Below are 22837 nucleotides of genomic sequence, written 5' to 3' on the forward strand. Positions count from 1 at the left end.
TCAACCTTTTTATTCAAGAAAAATGTGACACACACTCAGAAGAACTCATTAGTATTTGTTCATTTATTTTCTGGATTTCCAGTTTAAGAAATCTTTGTTTGAAGAAAACTTTACTCAGGGTCCAGATAAAAGAAAATAATCTTTATTTTAGCTTTGGAAGAATACAGATAGTTATATTGTACCACGGTTATGATTCATGCAGCATGGAGGGAAACACACATACAGGTAATATCATATCAGTAATTCTCTGACCATTACGCTCACAATTTATATCCTCCGCCCAACACAAAAGTCTGTCTGAGTGGATTTACACATCTGGGCTCTCTCTCGCACCAGGGCCCGTTAATCAATGTCAAAATTGTTGTCTCATTACGCAGCTCACAGTCCTGTAGAAAAACAGTGACTTAGTCAGGAAACAGGAAAGACAATATCAGAATTAGATTAAAAAAAAAACTTTTTAGATAATAACTTTTTCTTCTACAACCCACTCTACCTTTTGATGATGAGCATTGCAGGAAATAGTAGACAATCAAATAAACACAACCAGTTATCTGGAATTTTTCTCAGGTAACTTGAAGCAATGGTAATTATAACTGCCTTGGTGTCAGATACTAACACTGTTCTTAATCACCTTCATGTCAGTTGTTGTTCTCTTCTTTTAAGGTAAGTCAGACGAGTCTCTCACAGTCTTCAGACTTGAATTGTTATCACATACATGCACTGCTATAATATCATCCACCTATAATGAATGCTGTGCCCTGGTAGCTCACCGGGTTGAGTCCTTATCACTGCAGCCCGGGTTTGAGTCCGCCATGATTATTTTCTGAATGTCATCCCTTCCTCTCTCTCTCTCCCCCCCCTCTCTCTCGCTCTCTCTCTCGCATGCTAAATACATACAAATACAAATAATTCTAAAGTCACACACAGCGGCTTTAATTAATGGATACATTTCCATTGCATTTAAAATGAGTATGAAGCCACTGAATCAGAGTATAATATATTACAGTCTTGTTATGATTCTCAGCAATTAAAGCAGTGAAATGAGCTACGTTATCTGCAGCTTGGCCATAACCAACATTTCAGTTGTTGTCTTGGAGTTTGGTTGTTGAGTTACAGAGATATTGTCTTTTCACAGATCCAGATGTTTTGAGATTCACATGGTTTATCGTTCCAGCTGTTTTCATCATCATAGAATTTTATTTCTCCGCAGTCTTCATCAGTGCCTTTATGACTGTTTGGCTCATTGGGGCCCCAGTAGCTGAAAACCCCCAAAACCCAAATATAAGCTCTTTATAGATAACACATCTCAAGGTGAATCAGTAGCAGCAAACAGGAAGTTAGTTAGTTAAATTAGTTTATAATCAAAATGTTCAGAGCGTGATTAAAATAATCTATGAACCTTGTCGTCAGCTGAGTCCCATCCACCCATTTCCACTTCCCCTCTGTCTCTCTGTCAGTCAGTCCGATCCACACGAGCCTCTGGAAACGTCTCATGAACTCCTTGTTTACAGAGAGAAACAAACTGTCATCAACAGAAACTCTAACTGCAATCCTCTTGATGTGCATCAATCAGTAATATTCTGCATGAGTGGGTGTAGTAAGGAATAAGAAACGTAATTATGTAGTCTCACCCTTCTGTGGGCCAGTATTGATCGAAACATCTGCACCTCTTTTGTTTTGTGTGTAAAGAGTATACCAACCTATTCAGCCACCACTATACCACTGCAGCCATGTGTAAAGACAAACCCCCCCACACACAAACACATACACTAACACACCTGTTCTTCTTTGCTGTTGATAATTATCATGTCTGCACCTCTCTGCAGACAGTAACTTCTACTTTCTTGCCAGGATTTCTCTTGTGAAGAAATGTAGTAGAAACTGTTGTTGAAATACATCCATCCTTCGTGAGAATATTCAGCTGTTCAGAGAGACAACAACCAAAGCATCAAATGAATCAAACAATACACACAGTGTCACATAAAGTCTGTAACACTTTACAAGTACAGTGACAAGTAGACAAACATTAAAGCAACGATATGTGGCAGTAGCTTACACACCACCAACTATGTAGCTGATTTTGCTGAAACTGTTATAAAACTACAGTATGTTATGGAGAAAATGTTTTCTGGTTTTCCCTCTGATGTTGTCTATCTGCTCCGCCTCAACTCTCTGTGATTAACAGAGTTTCCTGATGGACAGAAAGCTTTACTAGTTGCTAAATGTGTAACTTAGCTGCTGGTCAGCTCAGTTGGCCTGAATGGGAGCTCATTGGGGAAGTGCTGGTGTTAACTGCCAAGAGGAGGTGGTGGGGGAAATGCTGATGGTCAGGCGGCAATGTAACCGTGCTCAATGGCCTCAGCGTTGACGGAAGAGACAGTGACTGAGCAAGAGGCTGGCGTACAAGAGTAAATCTCAGACTGGCTTTTAGTCGTTGGTGAGAGCTTTGCAAAGTAAAAGGCTGCAGACAGTCTCTGAACTGGTCTTCTTGCTGTTGGACCAGTAAGTACTATTAGCTGACTTGCTGTGTTTTGTGTTGTTGCACTTGCTTGATGTTTGGCTGTATTAGAAAATACAGTGGTATGTAAGTTAATAAAATCTGAGACTGGGGATGCCAAATTCTTACATAATGTTGTTTTAACAAATGTTTTATAAAAACACTATAATATGTACAGTATTTATCAACATCTACTATAAAGACATATTTTATATAATTACAACTGTGTTTTACTATATTATCATAATCTGTTTATACACAAGTCTCCACATATGAGTGCCTGCAGCAGTAGTTATAATTGTTGACAAATACCTTAATAAACACATATATCTACTCACAACTACATCATAGTGTTCTAAAACATTTATTAAGTATTTATATACTGTTTATAGATACTAGGGGACTTGAAGTAAAGTGTTGCTGTGCATGTTGACATCCCTGCGGTGTTAACAGCGTTGCTGTACAGGAAGAGGTTGCTGCTATGTTACACAACTATAATTAGAGTTGATACATTTCTTAAATGTTGCAGTTTGCATGGTAGTTTCCCTTCGCCAACTCCTGATTTTATCACAGCAAGAACCACCACACTTCCTTCTCTCTCTTGCTCAGTCTCTGACACACTTCTTATTCAGGAAAAGAAAATGTTGCATGGCAACAGACTCATCTTTAATGTGAGATGACAGAGATAGGAAATTGGCACAATTAATGTTTAATACCATTATCAGAGGAGCATCACCATGGTCGACATCTTATTGTTACTTCCAGGCACCCAGAGTCTGCTCACATAAGTACGTCAAGTGTGAAGGACAGTGAGGTCCTCTCAGATTTGATTTATATTATTAATTTATTACTGTGGTATTGAAAACTGTGTTGGCTGCACACCATATTATAACTGATAGAGAAAACACTGACTCTTATAATGACATTGATAACTGTATTTAATGTGGACCTGTCACATCTGACTTAATAAGGTCAGTATCCATCCAAAAAGGAAACCCAAGCAACAACAAATAATTGAATAAAAACTTTAAGGGGTGCTTCGTTTCATCCTACTCACCAAAGATACTCAGCTTCCTCTTCAACTCGTCTCTCTCTTTAGTGACAGTTTTGAAAATGGCCTCAGAATCTGATGTCTTATCTTCTGAACCATCTGAGAGAGCAGAGAGGGATTTACTCAACACTGAGGGTGTCTCAGGTCACCATACTGAGTGGAGATGTTAGTGTACCACAGCGGAGGAGGGCCACACACCCAAAAATAATGTATCCTTTGGAATTATTTAACAAAAACTGAGTTGAGGGAAGATGATCTAATTTTTAGTACTTGTTTTAGATATTTATGTAGATTAAAAATCTATTAAAACAAAGTTAAATCAAATCACATGAATTAATGTGGAGGCATTTACACCAATCAGCCATAACATTATGACCACCGGGGTATCCTGGTGGCCTTCGCTCCCCATGTGCATCAGTGTCTCCGGTTCACCTCTTTTCCTTCCTTGGACCACTTTTGATAGGTACTGACCACTACAGACCGGGGACACTCCACAAGAGCTGCAGTTTTGAAGATGCTCTGACCCAGTCGTCTAACCATCACAATTTGGCCCTTGTCAAAGTCGCTCAAATCCTCACGCTGCCCATTTTTCCTGCTAACACATCAACTTGAGGGCAAAATGTTCACTTGCTGCCTAATATATCCCACCCACTGACCATGAGAACCAGATAATCAGTGTTATTCACATTCTGTCAGTGTTCATAATAATATGGCTGATCGGTGTATATTAGCAGCAAAAACATCTTTACAAATTTAAGTTGAGGTTATATCTGTAACTATATACACTAGACTAAAATCAAATGTACAGGCCATAAACTGTGACTTAGATTTAATTTTACTTCAAAGGCAAAATATGAAGCATGAACAACTGACTGTAAAAGTCCCCCGTATCTCTCTTATATTAGATCAGGGGTTTTCAAAGTCTGAGGCTGTGGGCGTCCCCTCAGACAAAGCTTGGAAAAAGGCACCCTCTCACCCACCCTTAGTTTACTTAGTTGCGCTCAATTCCTGGGTGCCTATAGGATCATGATTATGTTATATGATGCCACAGACACTAAACAATTGAGCGAAGATAGCCTCATATTGCTGTCGGACATAACTTCCAGCTACAGCTAAAAAGGTCTATCCTAGTGCATTTACAGTATAAGTTACTGGCTTTGGGAAAGTGGTAAAAACTGTAGCATTACCCAAAACTACTGTATCTCTGTTCTGCCTTCTTCACCAAAGAACATTTAGGTTATTCCGCCTCCCAGTTTGAAATATTATTTGAAGGTCTAGTGTAACATTTGGGGGGCTCTATTGGCAGAAATGGAATATAATATTCATATCTGATTGAGCTTGTCTTAGATTGAGGTGTTTATAACTACAGGCACTGCAGGGCCGTGTTTAACCACCATGTTTCTTCGGTGGCCCGGTTGTTATTTGTTATTTGAAGCTAATCTGCCATCATGCTTTTTCCTTGCTCAACATGGCGCCTGTTACAACGGCAGCCTGTCATGGCAGCTCCTATCATTGTTGTAGTTTTTTTGTTGTGTGTTTTCAGTGTGTTTTTAGCCTGTGTTTTTTGCTATTTTTGACTCTTTTCTTACTTTCTGTCTTTCTTACTACTTTGTTCACGTCGCCAAAATACTTTTTGGGGCGTTTTTGAGCACTTTTTATTTTTTGTTTGCACTGTCTCCATGGTGATGGGGAGTCGCATTGTTTACACCCGCAACCAGATGATCGCCCTGAGGTACCCTAGCATCCTGACTGGAGAGAGACCCTCCATACCGGAGGAGCTGAGGAGGAGACGGCGAGGCTGCAGAGCGGGGGTTAAACGGAGGATGAAGAAGAGGAGGATTAAACTCTACATCCCTGCAGTCATCACTGGAAACAAACATGGCTACACAAGCAGATACCGGACTCCAACGTCACCATTCCCGGCTTCCAGATGGTTCGAGCTGACAGGGACACCACCGCGACCGGCATGAAGAAAGGAGGGGGACTTGCCATGCTCATAAACAACAGGTGGTGTAACCCCGGCCACGTCTGTGTGAAAGAGCGTGTCTGCAGCCCGGACATCGAGCTCGTCGCCGTCGGACTTCGTCCATATTATCTGCCATGGGAACTTTCCAGTTGTATCGCCATCACTGTCTATATTCATCACAGTGGTCTTCATCATCGTCTTCTTCATCATGGCTGATCGAACTTTCGGTGTCAGCCTAGGTGACTCTGTATCCTCCTCTGCTTCTCTCTCGTGTGGGGTCCCACAGGGCTCAGTTCTTGGTCCTCTCCTTTTCCCTCTCTATTTGCTCCCCCCCTCCTATAGATCTGGGTTCCTTGGCCCAGTATATTAAACCTAGCATCACAAACCTAGGGGTTAAAGTGGACCCTGAGCTTAAGTTTGACAGTCAGATCAAGGCTGTTGTCACATCAAGCTTTTTCCATTTGAGGCAGCTGGCCAAAATAAAGCCAATTCTATCAAGGCAGCACTTTGAGACGGTAATCCACGCCTTTGTTACCACTCGGCTGGATTACTGTAATGCACTATATGTGGGGGTTAGTGGGTCCTCCATCGCCCGTCTCCAGATGGTACAGAATGCTGCTGCACGTCTTTTAACTGGCACACGTAAACATGAGGACATTTCCCCCATTTTAGCCTCACTCCACTGGCTGCCTATTCAATTTAGGATCCATTTTAAAATCCTTTATTTGCTTTTAATCCCTGAATGGTCTTGCCCCGCCCTACCTCTCTGAGCTTCTACACCCCTATATACCCGTCCGCTCTCTCAGGTCAGATGATCAGCTGCTCCTGAGTGTGCCTAAAACTAAGCGGAAGCTCAGAGGGGACCGTGCCTTTGCTGTGTCTGCTCCTAAATTATGGAATGATCTGCCTCTGTAGGTTAAACAGGCCTCTTCTTTGTCTGTTTTTAAAACCCGTCTCAAAACCCATCTCTTCTCTGTGGCCTTTGACACCTAGTAAGATGTCGACTTTATTTACTTGATTTAATTTCTTATTTTGATTGCTTTTTATTGCGTGGCTATTATTTTTACTTATGTTTTATGTCTTTTCATTTTATTGTTGTATTTTATATGTAATTTTTGCGCCTCATGTGAGCTGTTATGTCTTTTATTCATGATGTCTTATTTATTCTCCTGTACAGCACTTTGGTCAACTTTGGTTGTTTTAAAGTGCTTAACAAATAAATGTTCCTGTTTTTTATATCTGTATTTATTTCACTCAGATGCTGCTGTGACAAGTGAATTTCCCCATTGTGGGATTAATAAAGTTATCAATCTATCTATTCTTTCTAAATCTGAACTTTCCCAAACTTGGTTCTTTCTTGGCTGCTGACAAACCACAACTTCTCCCACAATACCAAACAAGAGTATTGTAAAGTATGAGTGAGGGCTAGAAGACAAACACAATTACCTGAGCAATGAGTCATAGCTGCTTAATCATTAATCCAGTAAACTTCATACAATAAAAATATACTTTTATATAGAAATCATTGAGAGCGGGTGCCTGGTTAGCTTAGTGGGTAGAGCTGGCGACCCATGTATCGAGGCTGAGTCTGTGCTGCAGCGGCCCAAAAATCATGGAGAGCAAGCGATTGTCGTCACTGTATTTAGACAAGTTCCACATTCTGGTCTAATCAGATGGTACATTTCAATGTTTGGGAAAACAAAGGATAAAAATAGAGAAATTGAACTCACAGAAAGTCAGACGCAGTGAAACGTTGAGAGCAGCCTGTAAAATACACAAGAGTCCAAAGCTCACAGCAACCAGTCTGAACAGATTTCTCCCTGTGTGCAGAAATCCGACAGTGAGACACATACAAAATCACCATTATCATTATTTTTAGGCAGCTAGGTTTAATGATTGTTTTGTGAAACAAAACCCTATTTCCATGTCACTTCTTGTACACTGATTTATTGCCAAATTGGAGTTCTTTAAAAATAAACACTGGACAAAGGGGTTAGGGTTAGACCATATTTTGTTGCATTAACTTGTTTTAATTCATTTTGGTCTAATTATGAGATATTTCTTTTTTTTTTTTTACAAAAAAGGTAGCTTGTTCATTCAGAAAAACAGTTACTTATTTTTATGCATTTTTTCCTATGAAAATTATTATTTACACATCTGTCTGACTAAAACTAATCAGACAAAAGTTTTCCATTATTATACAATATTATTACATGACAACTTTTAAGGTGGTGATTAAAACACACACATTGGCAGAAGTTGTTTCTTATATGTTTTTTTTATATCAGATGCTTTTCTGTCTCATAAAGATGTTAGCTTGATACAATATACGGGCCTTTACATGATGTGGTTACAGGTTACTATGAATAATACCTGATTTAGCTGATAAAAATCTCTACAGGAGTCCAATTTGGCTCCAACGTGCTTCATGAAGCACCAGCAGTGACAAAAACACTATTAATTAATTAATTAATTAATAACATTCTTTAGGAGCATACATCTAAAAAGCTTAACAATAAAATATGTATTGGGAAATCTTTACAAATCAATATCTCAAAGAGCAAAATTGTTTTTTAATTTGAATCTTTTCTAAAGAACATAATTAAACTTGAAGCTTCAACTGAGCAGAAGTAAATAACGATCAACAAAAACATCCTTGAGACGTTTCAACTCATTGTATTGATGTATATTCTTACCTGAACCTTTTTTTTGATTGTTGTTGAAAGTTCCAACGTCGTCATAAAAGTCACTGTCCTCTGACATGTTGGAGTACAAGCTTGAAGTGGACATTTGAAACAACATAAATTTTAAGCCTTAAATGATTTATTAAGCCTTAAATGATTGCCTCACTGCATTCGCTCTGATAGTGTGTCTTCTTCCTGACTCCTGTACACACACTGTATGTGGTGTTATCAACACGTGGTTTTCTGTTTCATCTTCAAGATATCGGTGATACCTCTGTGGTTTACAGTCTTTAATTTGATCATTTATAGGTTGAGATGTCTTGTATGAAAAAATAAAACCTTCACTTCTGTTGAAGAATTTAGGTTTTAATCTGTTAAAATCTGGGAACATCTCAAAACACGATTCAATACAATTCACAATACGTTTTTTTTTTTTTTTTTAAACAAAATGAGATTGAAGACAAATGATGATGATGTGAAATGTGTTGGGGTCTGTACCAAACAAACATGTTGTCTTAAATCTGGAGAACAAGATTTGCAGGTCAGGGAATCTCGTCAGAACTACAGTACTTAATTAAAACTCTGTTTTGTCATATTTTACCTTTATCTAATGAATTATGCTGCCCTACTCTCAGCATGAGTGACCTGTTGGAGTTCAGTTTGTCAGTAGAATTACCTGGTTTGATCCATTTCAGTCAGTTCTCCCCTAAACATCTCACATTTCATTGGTTAATTTAGACAACAGTTTTGTGCTATCTGATTGTATTTACCTGCAAAGGTTTACAAAAATATTTTTAATTTAGTCTTTTCACCTTTGCACCTGTAATTTTATATAAAAATACTGGTTCTAATTAAATAAAAAAATAATGATAAAACAATAGAAAACTCAAGAAGCACTTTATATAATATGCAAGCAAAATACAAGGGCAAAACAACAATAATATAATACTTGATTTACTTTATAATTTACATGGAGCTTTTCAAGCAAGAAATGCAAAATGCAAAAACAAGACCAACATGTACAACATAAAAGAGGTAAACACAACAACATTTAAACCCAATTATACAGAAGTACATCATTATGATCAGATATTTACAAAAAGGGACTATCACATTTCACACTGAAAGAGACAAAAAATAAATCTGTTATTGATGTAAAGATGCTATGGTTAAGGCTTAGGCCCAGAAATAAATGATCGTGTGTCCATGCTAAAAAAAAAACAGAACACATTTCTGTCGGTTTGAAATTGGAAACTCCCTGTGCACACTTTGTTGCTATACAAGAACGTAACATGAAACACAGTTAAAAAACCCGTCCTGCTGTTAAGTGAGAGGACTGTAATCTATGATAACTGGTTTCCTTTTTGTCCAGGAGCAAATTGTGAACACAACACTGACATAACAACCATTAAGTTGGTACGATGAACTTGTCAGCAAACAGTTTTATTTACACATTCAGCAGTTACGTAGGAACATCATATTTCATTTGGAGTCATGTTTCTGGTCACTTGGCGACTGTAAGGCCAATATTCATGTTGACTTTTAGCTCTGATTTGATCTTTCAGGACTCCTGAAGGAAATTCTCCACTATGTTTGTCTGATGTTTGGTAATAAGCAAGTAGTGTATAATGTGCTTTTAGAGATTTTATGCTGAAAACAGCTAAACAAAAGTGTGAACCTATGGTGACGTCGACCATTGGTTTGTGAAGAAATGTTTTAAAGCCTGGAGTTTGGCATTATGGTCGTCGCCATGTCAGAACAAGATTTAACCTGCTGGGACTAACTCTCACATTCTTATGGGACAAGTAATTAGCAATTACATTTGTTTAGAAATGAATTAAAGAATGGGTAACACATTACTTACATTTACATTAATTACATGAATTCATTCTTTCCTACAACCAAAGCTGAAAGTTTAGTTGGATTTTTGTGTCTTTGTGCCACTTTGTCTAAACATGTCTTACTGCAGTTGTGGTATATTAAGTAGCGATGATGTGAAGATGTATTGAAGAGAAGTCCGCTGACACCGTCTTGATTGTATATAAAAAAGGTTTATTACAAAAAAGATACAGCATCATTTCAAGCCCCGGGAGCTTGGAGAGCATCCTGCCAAATGAACAGCTCTGTCTAATTCACCTTGAACACGGGTTTATATAGGTCAGTTTTACTCCAAAAGATCAAAAGAAACAACTGGTTCCAATCCAAATGTTTAAGATGATAAGGGGAGGTGGGGGTTATCAAGTAAAGGTCAAATGCCCTTCAACCACAAACAGTAGAGGATTAAGCCATAAACAGTTGAGGCCAGAGGCCATTGTAAAGCCATAAATATTCCATAGTAAGAATTAGTCATTTAACCATATACTACTAACACTACATATGTTGACATATATCATTTGAACTTATAACAGAATGTAATTTAAATTTATAAGCCTTCAGATACCACACAGTCTTTACAGTTTAGCTGAACGTGGTTAATACATCATCTCTCCCATGGTAGTGGAGCCATTTTCTTTTCACAGATCCAATTTATTTCATTTTCACATACTAAATCATTCCAGCCGCCATTGTTTGTTATTTCTACACAGTCTTCATTTCTGCCATAATAATTGTTCGGTTCCCCGGAGCGCCAAAAGCTGAAATTAAAAACAAATATGTTTTAACAACAAACGCAAACCAACAAGGATTTAAAGGTGGAGTAAGCAATTCTAGATAATGCAATTCTAATCCAATACACGTCTTTTCAAATTCAGCTTCACCTCATATGGTCCACTAGCTTACCGCTCTGTGTGCACTGAAAAACATCTGATGTTTGTACACAATCCTGGTTCTGTCAATGGGAAACAAACTAACTGGACTGGACTGAGCCATGCTAAAGTAATTTGTTATTCCAGCCAGGATTTGTGTGTCATGTAATGTTACATTACTTCCCATGGACATTCAGCTTATTTTCTAGTTTGCCAGTGTATTCAGTTGTTGGATGTTAGCTATAGTAGCAGGACAGCTGTGAGTATCGCTGTCTGCAGCTGGTGAAACCGCATCGTCTTCTCTGCATTTTAGCGGCACAGCACCAACTTCAGCAAGCGTTTGCTTACCCACAACATAGCTAACTTTAGTTACATTACTTGCTGTGTTGTTGTTGCATAATATCATTGTATGTGTCATGGTATTGGATTTCTCTTACCCCACCTTTAATGAATAGCAACACACAGAATGTGGCCAAGTCAAAGTATAAACAAAAATTAAAAAAATTATGTTTTGTTGACTGTGATAGTAACTTCATAGAAATCCAAGGTCTACAGTACCACTGTGCTTGAAAAGAAAGCTAAAGACTGATGTAATTTGAACAAAATGTAATGTGTGTACCTTGTTGTCAGCGGTGTACCATCCACCCATTTCCATACCCCCTCTGTCACTCTGTCAGTCAGTCCGATCCACGCTGACTTTTTATATTGTCTTATGAATTCCTTGTTTTTAAATAGAAAAATACAGTAATCAAGTAATATTTAACCAATGTCAGTGACCTTTTATTTATTTATTTATTATTTCCCCCTTTATTTCAATAAGTCTGTCTCTAACACTGATTCATAAAGTATTCGTAAAACACACACAGACAGACACACACACCTGTTCTTCTTGGCTGTTGATGATCACCAGTTCAGCACCTTTTTGCAGACAGTCATCTCTACTGGCTTCCCAGGTTCTCTTGATTGAAGAAATATAATAGAAACTACCATAGAAATACCTCCATCCTTCTTGGGAATAGTGAACTGTTGAAAAGAGAAATAATTGAATTATCTGAAAAATTTGAGAACTACTGCTTTGATCACCGATCACAGTTGCAAAAAAAAATTTATGGTTTAGGAAATGTTGATTAAGCATTGATTCTCATTAGGCCCTGTATAAAAAAAAAAAATATGACTATGCTACCAGTCAGCTGCAGCCAATCAGCCGCTGCACACACAACTAAATTATTAAAGTCTCCTTTTATGAGCAATATTGTGGCCAATTTGTATTTGCAACAGTGGATCTGAATTGATGCTTTTGGTACAACAACAGCATCACTACTCGTAACTAGGGATGCTCGATATTGGCTTTTCTGCCGATATCCGATATTCCGATATTGTCCAACTCTCAATTTCCGATACTGATATCACCCGATACCGATATATGCAGGCTTTTTACACCAAAACTGTTGTTAGGTAACAACATAACATATCTCCTATTGTGGAATTAACACATTATGCCTAATTTTATTGTGATTCCCCACTGGATGCATACATAAATCCAACATGGCTTTCCAAATGTAAACACTGTCTGTGCAAAATAAGAGAACAACTTCAACTTTCATTATATTAATACTGAAAAGAGCGCTAACGCTTATTGCTAGCTAAGCGCTAATCGCTAGCTAATCACCAGCTTTGGTTAATGTGTTTGTGTTAATATTAAAATCATTCAGCTTTAAATTGTTTGCTTGTTAGCCACGGTTAGCAACCAACCAGTCTAGCGTGTAGTAGTTGTTGTTGTTATACGTCATCTGGCGCGCGCCTGTAAACGTCCCATGCTGCGTTCATGCAGGCTCGGAAATACAGAACAAACATCGGTTATAAAAACCCGATACCGATAATTCCCGATATTACCTTTTTTAGTGAATACCGGCCGATAATATCGGAGGGCCGATATTATCGGACATCCCTACTCATAACAGATTATATTGTGAATGCCACTCCACATTGTAATGTGCATTTTTGTGCCACAATTTTAGCTTTTCTCTAAATCTATTCAAAATGAGCTTTAAATGTTAAATACAATTGAATGAGTTACTAAAATTATGAAATATTCTTTTGAACATTTCAAAGTATTATATTTTATAGTTCATATTTTAATATAATTATACTATACTAAATGTTAAATGGCTACATTTATATAGCGCTTTTATCCAAAGCACTATACAATTCACTGTCTCTCCTTTGAGGTACAGTGTTTTGCCTAAGGGTACTTCGACAGGATCAGTGGACAACCCACTCTACACTTTAGCAGATCGTGATGAAACTGAGTCAAGGAGGGAGTGAACGGATAAGGTGTGCTTAAATAAGTTTTGAGCAGAAATAAGACGAGTGCAACCAGGTTTGTTCCCAAACCTAGTTATAAAACTTAATTTAATGGGAGTGTGCCTATGTTCCCACAGTTCCCACATTTCTAAGATTTTTTTTCCAAAATTAGGCCCAATGTTCCCACATTTCCTTTTTTCATAAATTTGTATCAGATTTTATCCCTTCTTCTAACCCTAACCTTAACCCTTCTTAGAAATGTGGGAACATAGGGCTGACCCCCATTTTATATAGCACAAATTCTCCTGCAAAGTGTTGAATGTTACTGAATTGAAGAGACTACAAGGATGAGAATGTGAACACAGAATAACAAGGAGGCATTACTTTGTTACAACTAATAAAAACAATATAATTCAATTTGAACATCCTTCAGCTTAAAATCAGTAAATCTGTAGTGGCAGCCAGTACTACTTTAACGTTTTAAAATCACCAGATGCCACTGATGCTGAAGTATATTCATTTACTTTCTTTCAAACTGTTATTTTGCAGACTAACAAGATTTTACTGGAAGTTTCCATGTGATATGATACATTTATATTTGCTGTGTTGGGCTTACAACTCATTTGGATCTGATCAATGATTTTTGTTTCAGCATACTTACCAGAATTATTCAGCTGCTTCTTCAGCTTGTCTCTCTCTGCAGTCAGGGAATTCAGCTGTAAAGCTGTAATTTTGAGTAGAGATGTTAAAATAATTTGCAACAGAATCAGAGCATGCCAGACAGATATAATTTACATATTATATTACAGTAATTCATTAACACAGATATAGTTTGTTTAATATTTGTCAGTGCAAACCCCCCTCCAGCAACAAACCAGAGATCTGTGGCTTTTTATGAACTGGAATATGAGAAAGTTTACAGGTTTAAAATTGTAACATGGAGTTAATTTTACTTCAATCACATAAAATCAAAACTGGAATGTCATATTTTCTTTTACAGTATAATATTAGTGTCACCACTAGTGATTCAGCAATCACACAATTTGTTTGCTTCTGTATCTTGTTAGCGCAGCACAAATTCTCCTGCAAAGTGTTGAATGTTACTGAATTGAAGAGACTACAAGGATGTGAATGTGAACACAGAATAACAAGGAGGCATTACTTTGTTACAACTAATAAAAACAATATCATTCAATTTGAACATCCTTCATCTTAAAATCAGTAAATCTGTAGTGGCAGCCAGTACTACTTTAACGTTTTAAAATCACCAGATGCCACTGATGCTGAAGTATATTCATTTACTTTCTTTCAAACTGTTATTTTGCAGACTAACAAGATTTTACTGGAAGTTTCCATGTGATATGATACATTTATATTTGCTGTGTTGGGCTTACACCTCATTTGGATCTGATTAATGATTTTTGTTTCATCATACTTACCAGAATTATTCAGCTGCTTCTTCAGCTCGTCTCTCTCTGCAGTCAGGTGTTTATAACTCGCCTCAATACCTAGTTGAGGATAGTTATCACAATGATTATGTTCACAACTAAAGAGACAGTTAACTTTGAAACAGGATTCCCTCATGTAATTGATCTGTTCTCTCACAGAGCTGAAACTAGAAATGTGAACTAATAATGTCATCTAGTAAACTGTGACTTAATGTAGACAGGACTTTTATGAAGGTTTTTAAGGCTGAAAAAATTTACTTGGCATCACTTTAACCAATAACTCAAATTTGAAGCACAAATTCATACCTGGAGATGTACTACCTAATGAACCAATATTTACTCTTTCAGTCAGTCTTGTGGCTGAATAGGAGAACATCTCCAAAGTTTTGTGGAAAGCCTTCCTGTGGTTTGTACTAAAATAACCAGATGTAATGTTTAGGAGTCCACACACCAAATGTAACTCAATGTTCTGTTTCAGGGTATAAGTGCATTTACACATATTTGGCACCGATCACCCAAACTGGTCTTTCTGGCCATTCAAATAATGAAACATAATATCAGCCCTTCTGGCACTAACAAGATCTAACTGGGATTTTTTGTCTAACACTGACTATATATTTGCACATTGTTAGACTTATATCCCATTTAATCCTGATTATTGGAGTAGTTTTATCATGATACTAACCCAAGTTGATCTTCTTCATATTGTCTCTCTCCTCAGTCAAATTTTTACAGCTGGCATCAGTACCTGGTGGAGAGGCTGACAGCATTTGTAAAAGAATCAGATTATGTGGAAAGCTACAGAGAAAATTCACTTTAACACAGAATTTCCGTTTAAATTTTTCATGATAAGTTGGATATCTATATTAATGATATTACATTAATCCTTCTCTCATACAGCTACAAACCAAAGAGCCACTGTGTCACAGAATGTGCCCTGTGTCAGTGTTGTTAAAATAATAACATATATTTTGTATATTATGTTTTTTATTTCAAGATAACTCACACAGAGCAAGACGCAAGGAAATGTTTAGAGCAGCTTGTAGGATACACAAGAGAGAAAAGCTCACAGCAATCACAGCAACGAATCCAAGGAGTTTTCCTCCTTTGTAAAGAAAACAGACAGACACACACACACAGACAAACACACACTACATTAATTTCAAGTCTACAGAAATTATTAACAGTTCACTGACACATTGACACTCTCTTGAACACTGCATGTAGGAAAGTCTATTGTCTTCTGTTTACTTTACTTTAAATTGGATCACATATGCTACTTAAAAGACCAGCGTGAGAGAGAGTATGAAACAACCGAGGTCACAGACCACATGACAAAGTCAGCACAGTTTCAAAATCAGCCCATATATTCAAACTCACCAAGGACATTATCGAAGAAGTGGAATCAGGTTGTTTAAAAAAATAGTTATCCAACTCCTCTTCTGTCCGAGAACATTTAAAAACAAATAATTTCCAAACATAACAAACTAATTACACTTTAACAATTACAAAGCTAACAAATACATTGTCTGAATCTGAATCTTAATCTTTTAAATGACCATATATTGCAGTTTAATGGAAGATAAATGATCTGTGTTACTTTTATAGTAACAATGTAAGAATTTCTGTCTTACCAGTCACTGCAGTAGCCACTTCACCACCTTCACCTGAGTAACTCTTCAAAGCAACTCTCCTGGCTGAAGCATCAGGGATGTTTCCAAATTCAATAGTGATCTCTGATTCCTCTTTATAGACAAACATATTTTATTTGCAGAGCGTGATCAAAGTTTTAAAGGTGGTTTCTTCTCAGACTGGTGCCAATCTATGAACTGCTTCTTCTTTTGTTGCTTACACAGCAAGCTTCTCTTGTTCTTCCTCATTTTAAAGTGAGTGATTTTCCTTCCTTGACTCAAACGATTTGTCATAAAGGCCTTTACACACTTTACACATTTTTTCAAACATCATCTCACAGGAAGTGTGCTGGGTTATGCTGCTAAAAAAAATGCATACTTTATTGACTGCTGGAGGCTAATGTGTAAAAGAGGAAGAGGAAGGCGAACCAGGCTCAAAAAGTGAGGTTCAATCTGCTCTGAATCTTCAAATACAGGAGACTGTGCTAGTAGAGATGGAGAATGTATCTGTATATCTAGTGCACACATGCAGATACATACAGATCTGCCCCAGAACCATTGGGCAAAAAAAACAAACCCACCACAAGCTTGACTCCACAAACGCCACAAAACATCAGACCCACATGCAAGTCAGTTTAATTTCAAAATAACTTATTCACAGTTTAAGTCATATCTGTATGCACTATCCAATGAAAACCTTTTATAGTGGACTCTATACTGGAGACAGTGCTGTTCTGTGAATGCCAATCATTACCGTATGTGCTGAGACTGTAATGTAATCTATTACCTTCAGCCGGATTAAAGAGAGTGTACTACTTGATTTTAAGATCTGGTTTAGATTCTGTGTACTACACGTAGGCCTGTCACCTTGAAATGTGTCTTTATTAAGACATACATATTTGATTAAAATAATCTTGGCTGCAAGTACAGAACTGTAAGTACAGTTGATATTAAAAGCATTTCCTTCAGAAGTGAGAATATGTGGTCACTATTGACACAGTTGAGGTACCAAAATACACTTATGTTTCCTATGCTATGTAAAGTTTGATCATATCTAAGAGTAAAACTGGAATTTCTGAACGTGATTAACAAAAAACACACAATTGTCTGAAAGCAATTCCAAAACTATGAAACTATTTTATTTAATAAAAGAAGTATGTTTGTCATATTCACAACAATGTCTCTTAAATTGAAGAACTCTTAAATCTTAAATCTGAGTGCAGTTCTAATCCCCTTTAATTATAATTCATTTGCCTTGAATGTTTCCTTCCCTGCTTCTGCTTGTTACTGTATATGGTCGGGGTTTGAAATTAAGCTATAGATACCAACTCGACACAGCGTTAAAGGAAGTGAGGTCACAGAGAAGTTGACTCTTTAGACAGTAGAAACATGGTGTAAAACACACACACATTTTGCAGGCAGATTTTGATGCACAAATAGAGTGATTTAAATTGCCATTATAGTACTGTAATATAGTGAACGTTTCGCAGACATTTTCGTTTTTGCACTTGTTAAGAAATAACTAAACAGTTTAGGAGCATATTTTCACATTTTATCGATAAAATTGCCACATTATCATGAAGTCATAAAAAACAAAATAGGCAACAGAAAGGTTAGCTACACAGACCCTGAGTGGGCCTGAGCAGGTATTCATTATTTTTTCATTGTAATGACTGTGTGGATGCAGCGCCAAAGCAGAAAGAAAAGATGTACAGACATCTGGTGAGTTTGGATGCTGAGTTACAGAGACACTTTCTTTTCACAGATCCAGAAGTTTGGAAGATCACATGGTTTATCATTCCAGCTGTTTTCCTTTTCATGGTATCTTACTTCTACACAGTCTTCTTTAAGGTCATAGTTGTTAGGCTCACCATCCATCCAGTAGCTGAAACCCCAAACCAAACACAATGTTATTTGTAAAGCTTCACATTCAGGATTTAGTTTTTCCAAAAAGGTAGTCAGATATTATGACAATAATTGTAAAGCTTCTTTCTTTTAGCACAAGAGATTGTAAAATGTGTGAACCTTGTGGTCAGTGGAGTCCCATCAACCCATTTCCACGTCCCCTCTGTCTCACTGTCAGTCAGTCCAATCCACATGTTATCCTTCAATTGTCTTGTGAAATCCTTTTAACAGAGAGAAACAATTAAACAAATGAGTGAATCCAGCTTCTACCTCAGTCAACTTTCATTCATTAATCTTTTGTTGAATGAATACAAGAATGTTTCTGTCTTACACATAGATTAATAGATGCATTACAACACACACCTGCTCTTCTTCGCTGTTGATAATCATCAGGTCAGCACCTTTTTTCAGACAGTCATCTCTACTGGCTTTCCATGTTTTCTTGATTGAAGAAATGTAATAGACACTACCATTGAAATACACCCATTCTTGTTGGGAATAGTTACCTTCGACTGAAAATACAAATCCTTAATATCTCCATAACAAGAAGTAATAAATAAATTTCAACGTAGGAAACAAAAGTGCATTCTAGTAGGAGAAATGAGGATAATAAAGAAATCTAAGAACAGACAGAGTAGAGATCAGATATATAGCCTAAAGTCAAAATCAAGTTTAACCAAACTTCGATTGGCTGCAGTTTTCTGGTGTTAACTCTTAAAATGTATAAATATTTACACGCTCTAAAGAAACAATCATTACATGATCAGTTAATAATGAATACTTTACCATTGATTACTTATTATTTACTAGTTAAATCCTAAATCACTCTGTAATAAAGGCACAGGCTAACATGCTCCAAATTACTACAATTACCATGTTCAACATTGTAATTTAGCATGTTAGCATGTTAACATGTAATAAGTAGCACTTGTTTGGAGAACAACAACAGTTGCAGGCTATCGAGCTGCGTTCATGCATCAGGTTGTGTTGACTTTAATAATTCTCCTCCTGCAAAGAGTAGATTTTCTGCACCATTACTGTAAACGGGGGAGATGCATTAATTAAATCAGCCAAACATCCGCCATTTATGACACTTACCAACGTCAATCAGCAGCATCTTCAGCTCATCTCGCTCCTTAGAAAGGGTTATAAATCTGGCCTCAGTGTCTAGTTCCTTCCTGTCTGAGAAGGCAGAAAGACTTAACACAGGAATTGTGCAAAAAACCTGATATTTTGAAAGGAAAAGGTTACCAGTTACAATAGTATCAAAGCATGTCCACAAGTTAAAGGATAACGAACTTTAAAACAATATTTTGTTGTAATTTAGGCTTCAATCCTCTGTGTGCACTGGTTAGCACAACAAGAAGGTTCTGCTCAGGCTTCTTGCCACAGTCCAGAGACTTGCAGGTTAACCCTTTATAGGGCACTCATTGAAATACTTGGAAATTTTAAATTTCAACCCTGGAGTGTTATTGGTGGATATAAGAATACATTTTTTCTGTTTTGATTTTTTGAAAAAGACAGTTTTAGTCTGAAAATCAAAGTCAATGATGTCTACGTGGGCTGGCACAACAACAATCTGTGGCACAGCAGGCCTCCTCTTCCCATAGAAGGACTGAGCAGACAGCTGCTGCAAAAGAAATATGCCACATCAATATACTATGAAAATATGTAATAAATAAGCCATAAGCAAATCAAGATCAAGCCCACTTTGAATTATTTGTGAAAGAAAGCTGTAACACTGAAGTGTATATTAATATATCACCCATAAAAAAACAAACAAACACCAAAATATGCCATAGAAGTGTAATTAAAACAGTCATAATGAAGTGACCATATATGGTTCCTCGCCCGATAAAGGGTTTTAATTGATTACCTGTACAGGTGTGAATGTGAGCATGAATATTTGTCTCTATGTGACTGTGTGCCGGTGATGAACTGGTGACCTTTCCACAGTACACTCCACCTTTTGCCCAATGTCAGCTGGGATCTGCTCCAGCCCCATGTGGGTTAAGTGGGTATAGAAAATGGATGGATGGATGTTTTAATTTATTGATAACAGGTGAGGTAGTTTGTTTAATATTGTTATGCATATGCAAATCCCTCATACAGAGTGAAGTGTCAGCTTTCATTTGATATGTAGCGTTTGTCTAGTATTGCGCTTATTCGACTTTGGATACAAGTGTTATTGGTGTAGTTTCATCCTCATACTAACCAAAGTCAGTCAGATTCTTCTTCAACTCGTCCCTTTCTTCAGTCAGGTTTTTGCATCCGGCCTCAATACCTGTTGTCTTACTTTCAGAATTATCTGAAAAAGCAAACAGTCATCAGCATAGTGTTACTATTATTATGATGTTACTGTTATACATGATTTGCAAATATTATTCATAACTATGTGCTGATTTATAAATAAACTATGAGCTTAATACTTATTGATGGAAAAAACACTAACAACCAAAATTATTTTTTTCTCCATTTGCTTGTGTTTTGCCTATTTGCATGTGTTTACTTAATTTGCAGTGTGTTGAGCTGTCAGGGCCATTATTTATAACAATAATCAGATGGTGATTTTAAATAGAAATCAGAGGAAAAACAATTAAAAACAACTCACAGAGAGCAAGACGCAGGGAAATATTGAGAGCAGCTTGTAGGACACACAGGAGTCCAAAGCTCACAACAACCAGTCCGTAGAGTTTTTTTTCTGTGTACAGAAATCAAACACACACGTGAAGAATTGTTATTATTCTGGATGAACTTCATATGTAGTTTAATTATAGAACTTTATGAATCTGATAATGACAAAAATTAAACTCTTGCTGTGCACCCAAACAGAACAAGATACACAACCCTAAAGTTACTTACCCCTGGATGAAGCATCAGGTTGGTTCTCATCGTCCAAAGTCATCTCAGGCTCCTCTTTAAAGACAAACTCAAAATATTTTTACCACCGAAGTTTGACTAAAGTGTGTAAGTGTGAGAACTGCACTGATGGCTTGTGTAAACTGCTTCTCCTTTTCTGTTTCTGATATTAATCTGCTTACCACAGCAACTCACTTCTTTTTCTTGCCTTTCAGTAATCAGATCATTATCACTCATTTCTATTTTAGTTGAGCACGTAGGAAGAGATAATTTTAATTAAATAAAAAATTTAATGAAATTTAATTTCTTACAGTCAGAACATGAGGAACACTTGATGAAAATAAAACATGTTTTCAAAGCCACTGTTAAAGCCGTAGTGGTATTTTTAGGTACTGATGACGCAACTCTGTATCAGCAAGTACCCGTATAGAAGTACTTGTACTTGGTTTAAAAAAAATAGATGCATTATGCATCTTTAATTATCACCCACCCTTTTTCATTTTGACTTCGCTCTCAGTTTTCTTCTTTGGATGCAAATTAAAGGACAATGTGTAGAATTTAGTGGCGTCTAGCGGTGAGTTTGCAGATTGCCACCAACTGAATACTGCTTGCCTTACATGTGTAGGAGAAACCATGTGAAAGGCCCTATCTAGAGCAAGTGTTTGGTTTGTCCATTCTGGGCTACTGTAGAAACATGGAGGTTCAACCTGGTGGATCCACGTCTTTTGTAGCTAAATGGCTCATCAAGGTAATGTAAACATTGTTCAAGTCATTACTCACTAATGAAAACATACCTATGAATAATATATTTCATTTCTGCCAATAGATCTTCCTGAAGTTTACACATTAGACCTTTAAGTGAAAAAAGCAATATGATGTTTTCAACCATGTCAGGAAAGCCAAGCTGGACATATACTCTCAAGAGTTGGAGCGAGTCTGAAATGATTGACACATTGTGTCAGTATAAACAAACAAAACTACAGAAATATCAAACTAAAATAAGAATTTGAGAAGGAATAAAACCCAATGAAAAGTAATCTCAAAAGTAAAACTTCCAAACAAATGAATGGTGTAATTGTTTTTTCCTCTTTGATAATGTGTCCTTTTGTATACAGTTCCCTCTGCTTTTTTCTCACTGATCATACTTTTGCCCTCACTGTTGGCTTTGTGCCATTTGTTCAATGCACAAATAGAACTTCCTTAAATTTTCTTTGCAGTCTTGTTTTTGTTAAGGAAATTAGAAAAAGGCCAATTGTTGGCTGATATACCGTAAACTCAAAGAGAACATTGCATTATATCAGGAAAGTTTTACAACCATTCTAATAAAAATAGTTGATGGTTTGAGACCACCAACATTTTGAAAAGTAAAAATCCTCAACTTTTTGACAGTGACCTCTTTCTTCATGTGTATGAAGAATATTCTGTGTTTATGCATAGTCTCTGATGGAGGAATTAGTTTTTCTTGATTGCTTTGATGCAGCAGTCAACTCAAACTCCACATTTTAAAAACAGTTAACACACAGGCTGAAACAGTGGCACTCATGGTCAAAATGACACATTTTGTTTGCAAAAGGCTCTAACCGTGCCAAATTTTTTTAAATATGCAACAAAAGCAAATTTGGCCTTCAAACAACACAACTTGCAAACAAGTGTATGCGCTCTTCCAATCAACCATTACACAGTGGACAACAAAATACAAAATACAGCACTCAGTGCGAATCAGTGCACCATTGCTTGTCATTGTAGCC

General features: G+C 36.9%; 1 protein-coding gene and 1 long non-coding RNA gene across 2 annotated transcripts; both read right to left on the reverse strand.

The window, feature by feature from the left end:
* Window positions 1-867: 867 nt before the first annotated feature.
* Window positions 868-3647, reverse strand: LOC127354312 (uncharacterized). Its single transcript, XR_007881506.1, has 4 exons — window positions 3555-3647; window positions 1779-1921; window positions 1400-1500; window positions 868-1258 (listed from the first exon to the last, which is right to left on the reverse strand). It is a non-coding gene; the product is annotated as an uncharacterized LOC127354312 (long non-coding RNA).
* A 6582-nt stretch (window positions 3648-10229) lies between these two features.
* Window positions 10230-21254, reverse strand: LOC127355086 (uncharacterized). Its single transcript, XM_051385562.1, has 15 exons — window positions 21093-21254; window positions 20842-20931; window positions 20446-20538; window positions 19329-19412; window positions 18594-18742; window positions 18351-18451; window positions 18069-18210; window positions 16329-16452; window positions 15701-15799; window positions 15380-15454; window positions 14686-14754; window positions 13908-13970; window positions 11823-11965; window positions 11562-11662; window positions 10230-10831 (listed from the first exon to the last, which is right to left on the reverse strand). Exons 1-15 carry the CDS (start codon window positions 21133-21135, stop codon window positions 10678-10680), a joined length of 1530 nt encoding a protein of 509 aa, XP_051241522.1. The 5' UTR covers window positions 21136-21254; the 3' UTR covers window positions 10230-10677.
* Window positions 21255-22837: the final 1583 nt, after the last annotated feature.

This window comes from Dicentrarchus labrax, unplaced genomic scaffold, assembly GCF_905237075.1.
Source record: "Dicentrarchus labrax unplaced genomic scaffold, dlabrax2021, whole genome shotgun sequence".
NCBI classification, from domain to species: Eukaryota; Metazoa; Chordata; class Actinopteri; family Moronidae; genus Dicentrarchus; species Dicentrarchus labrax.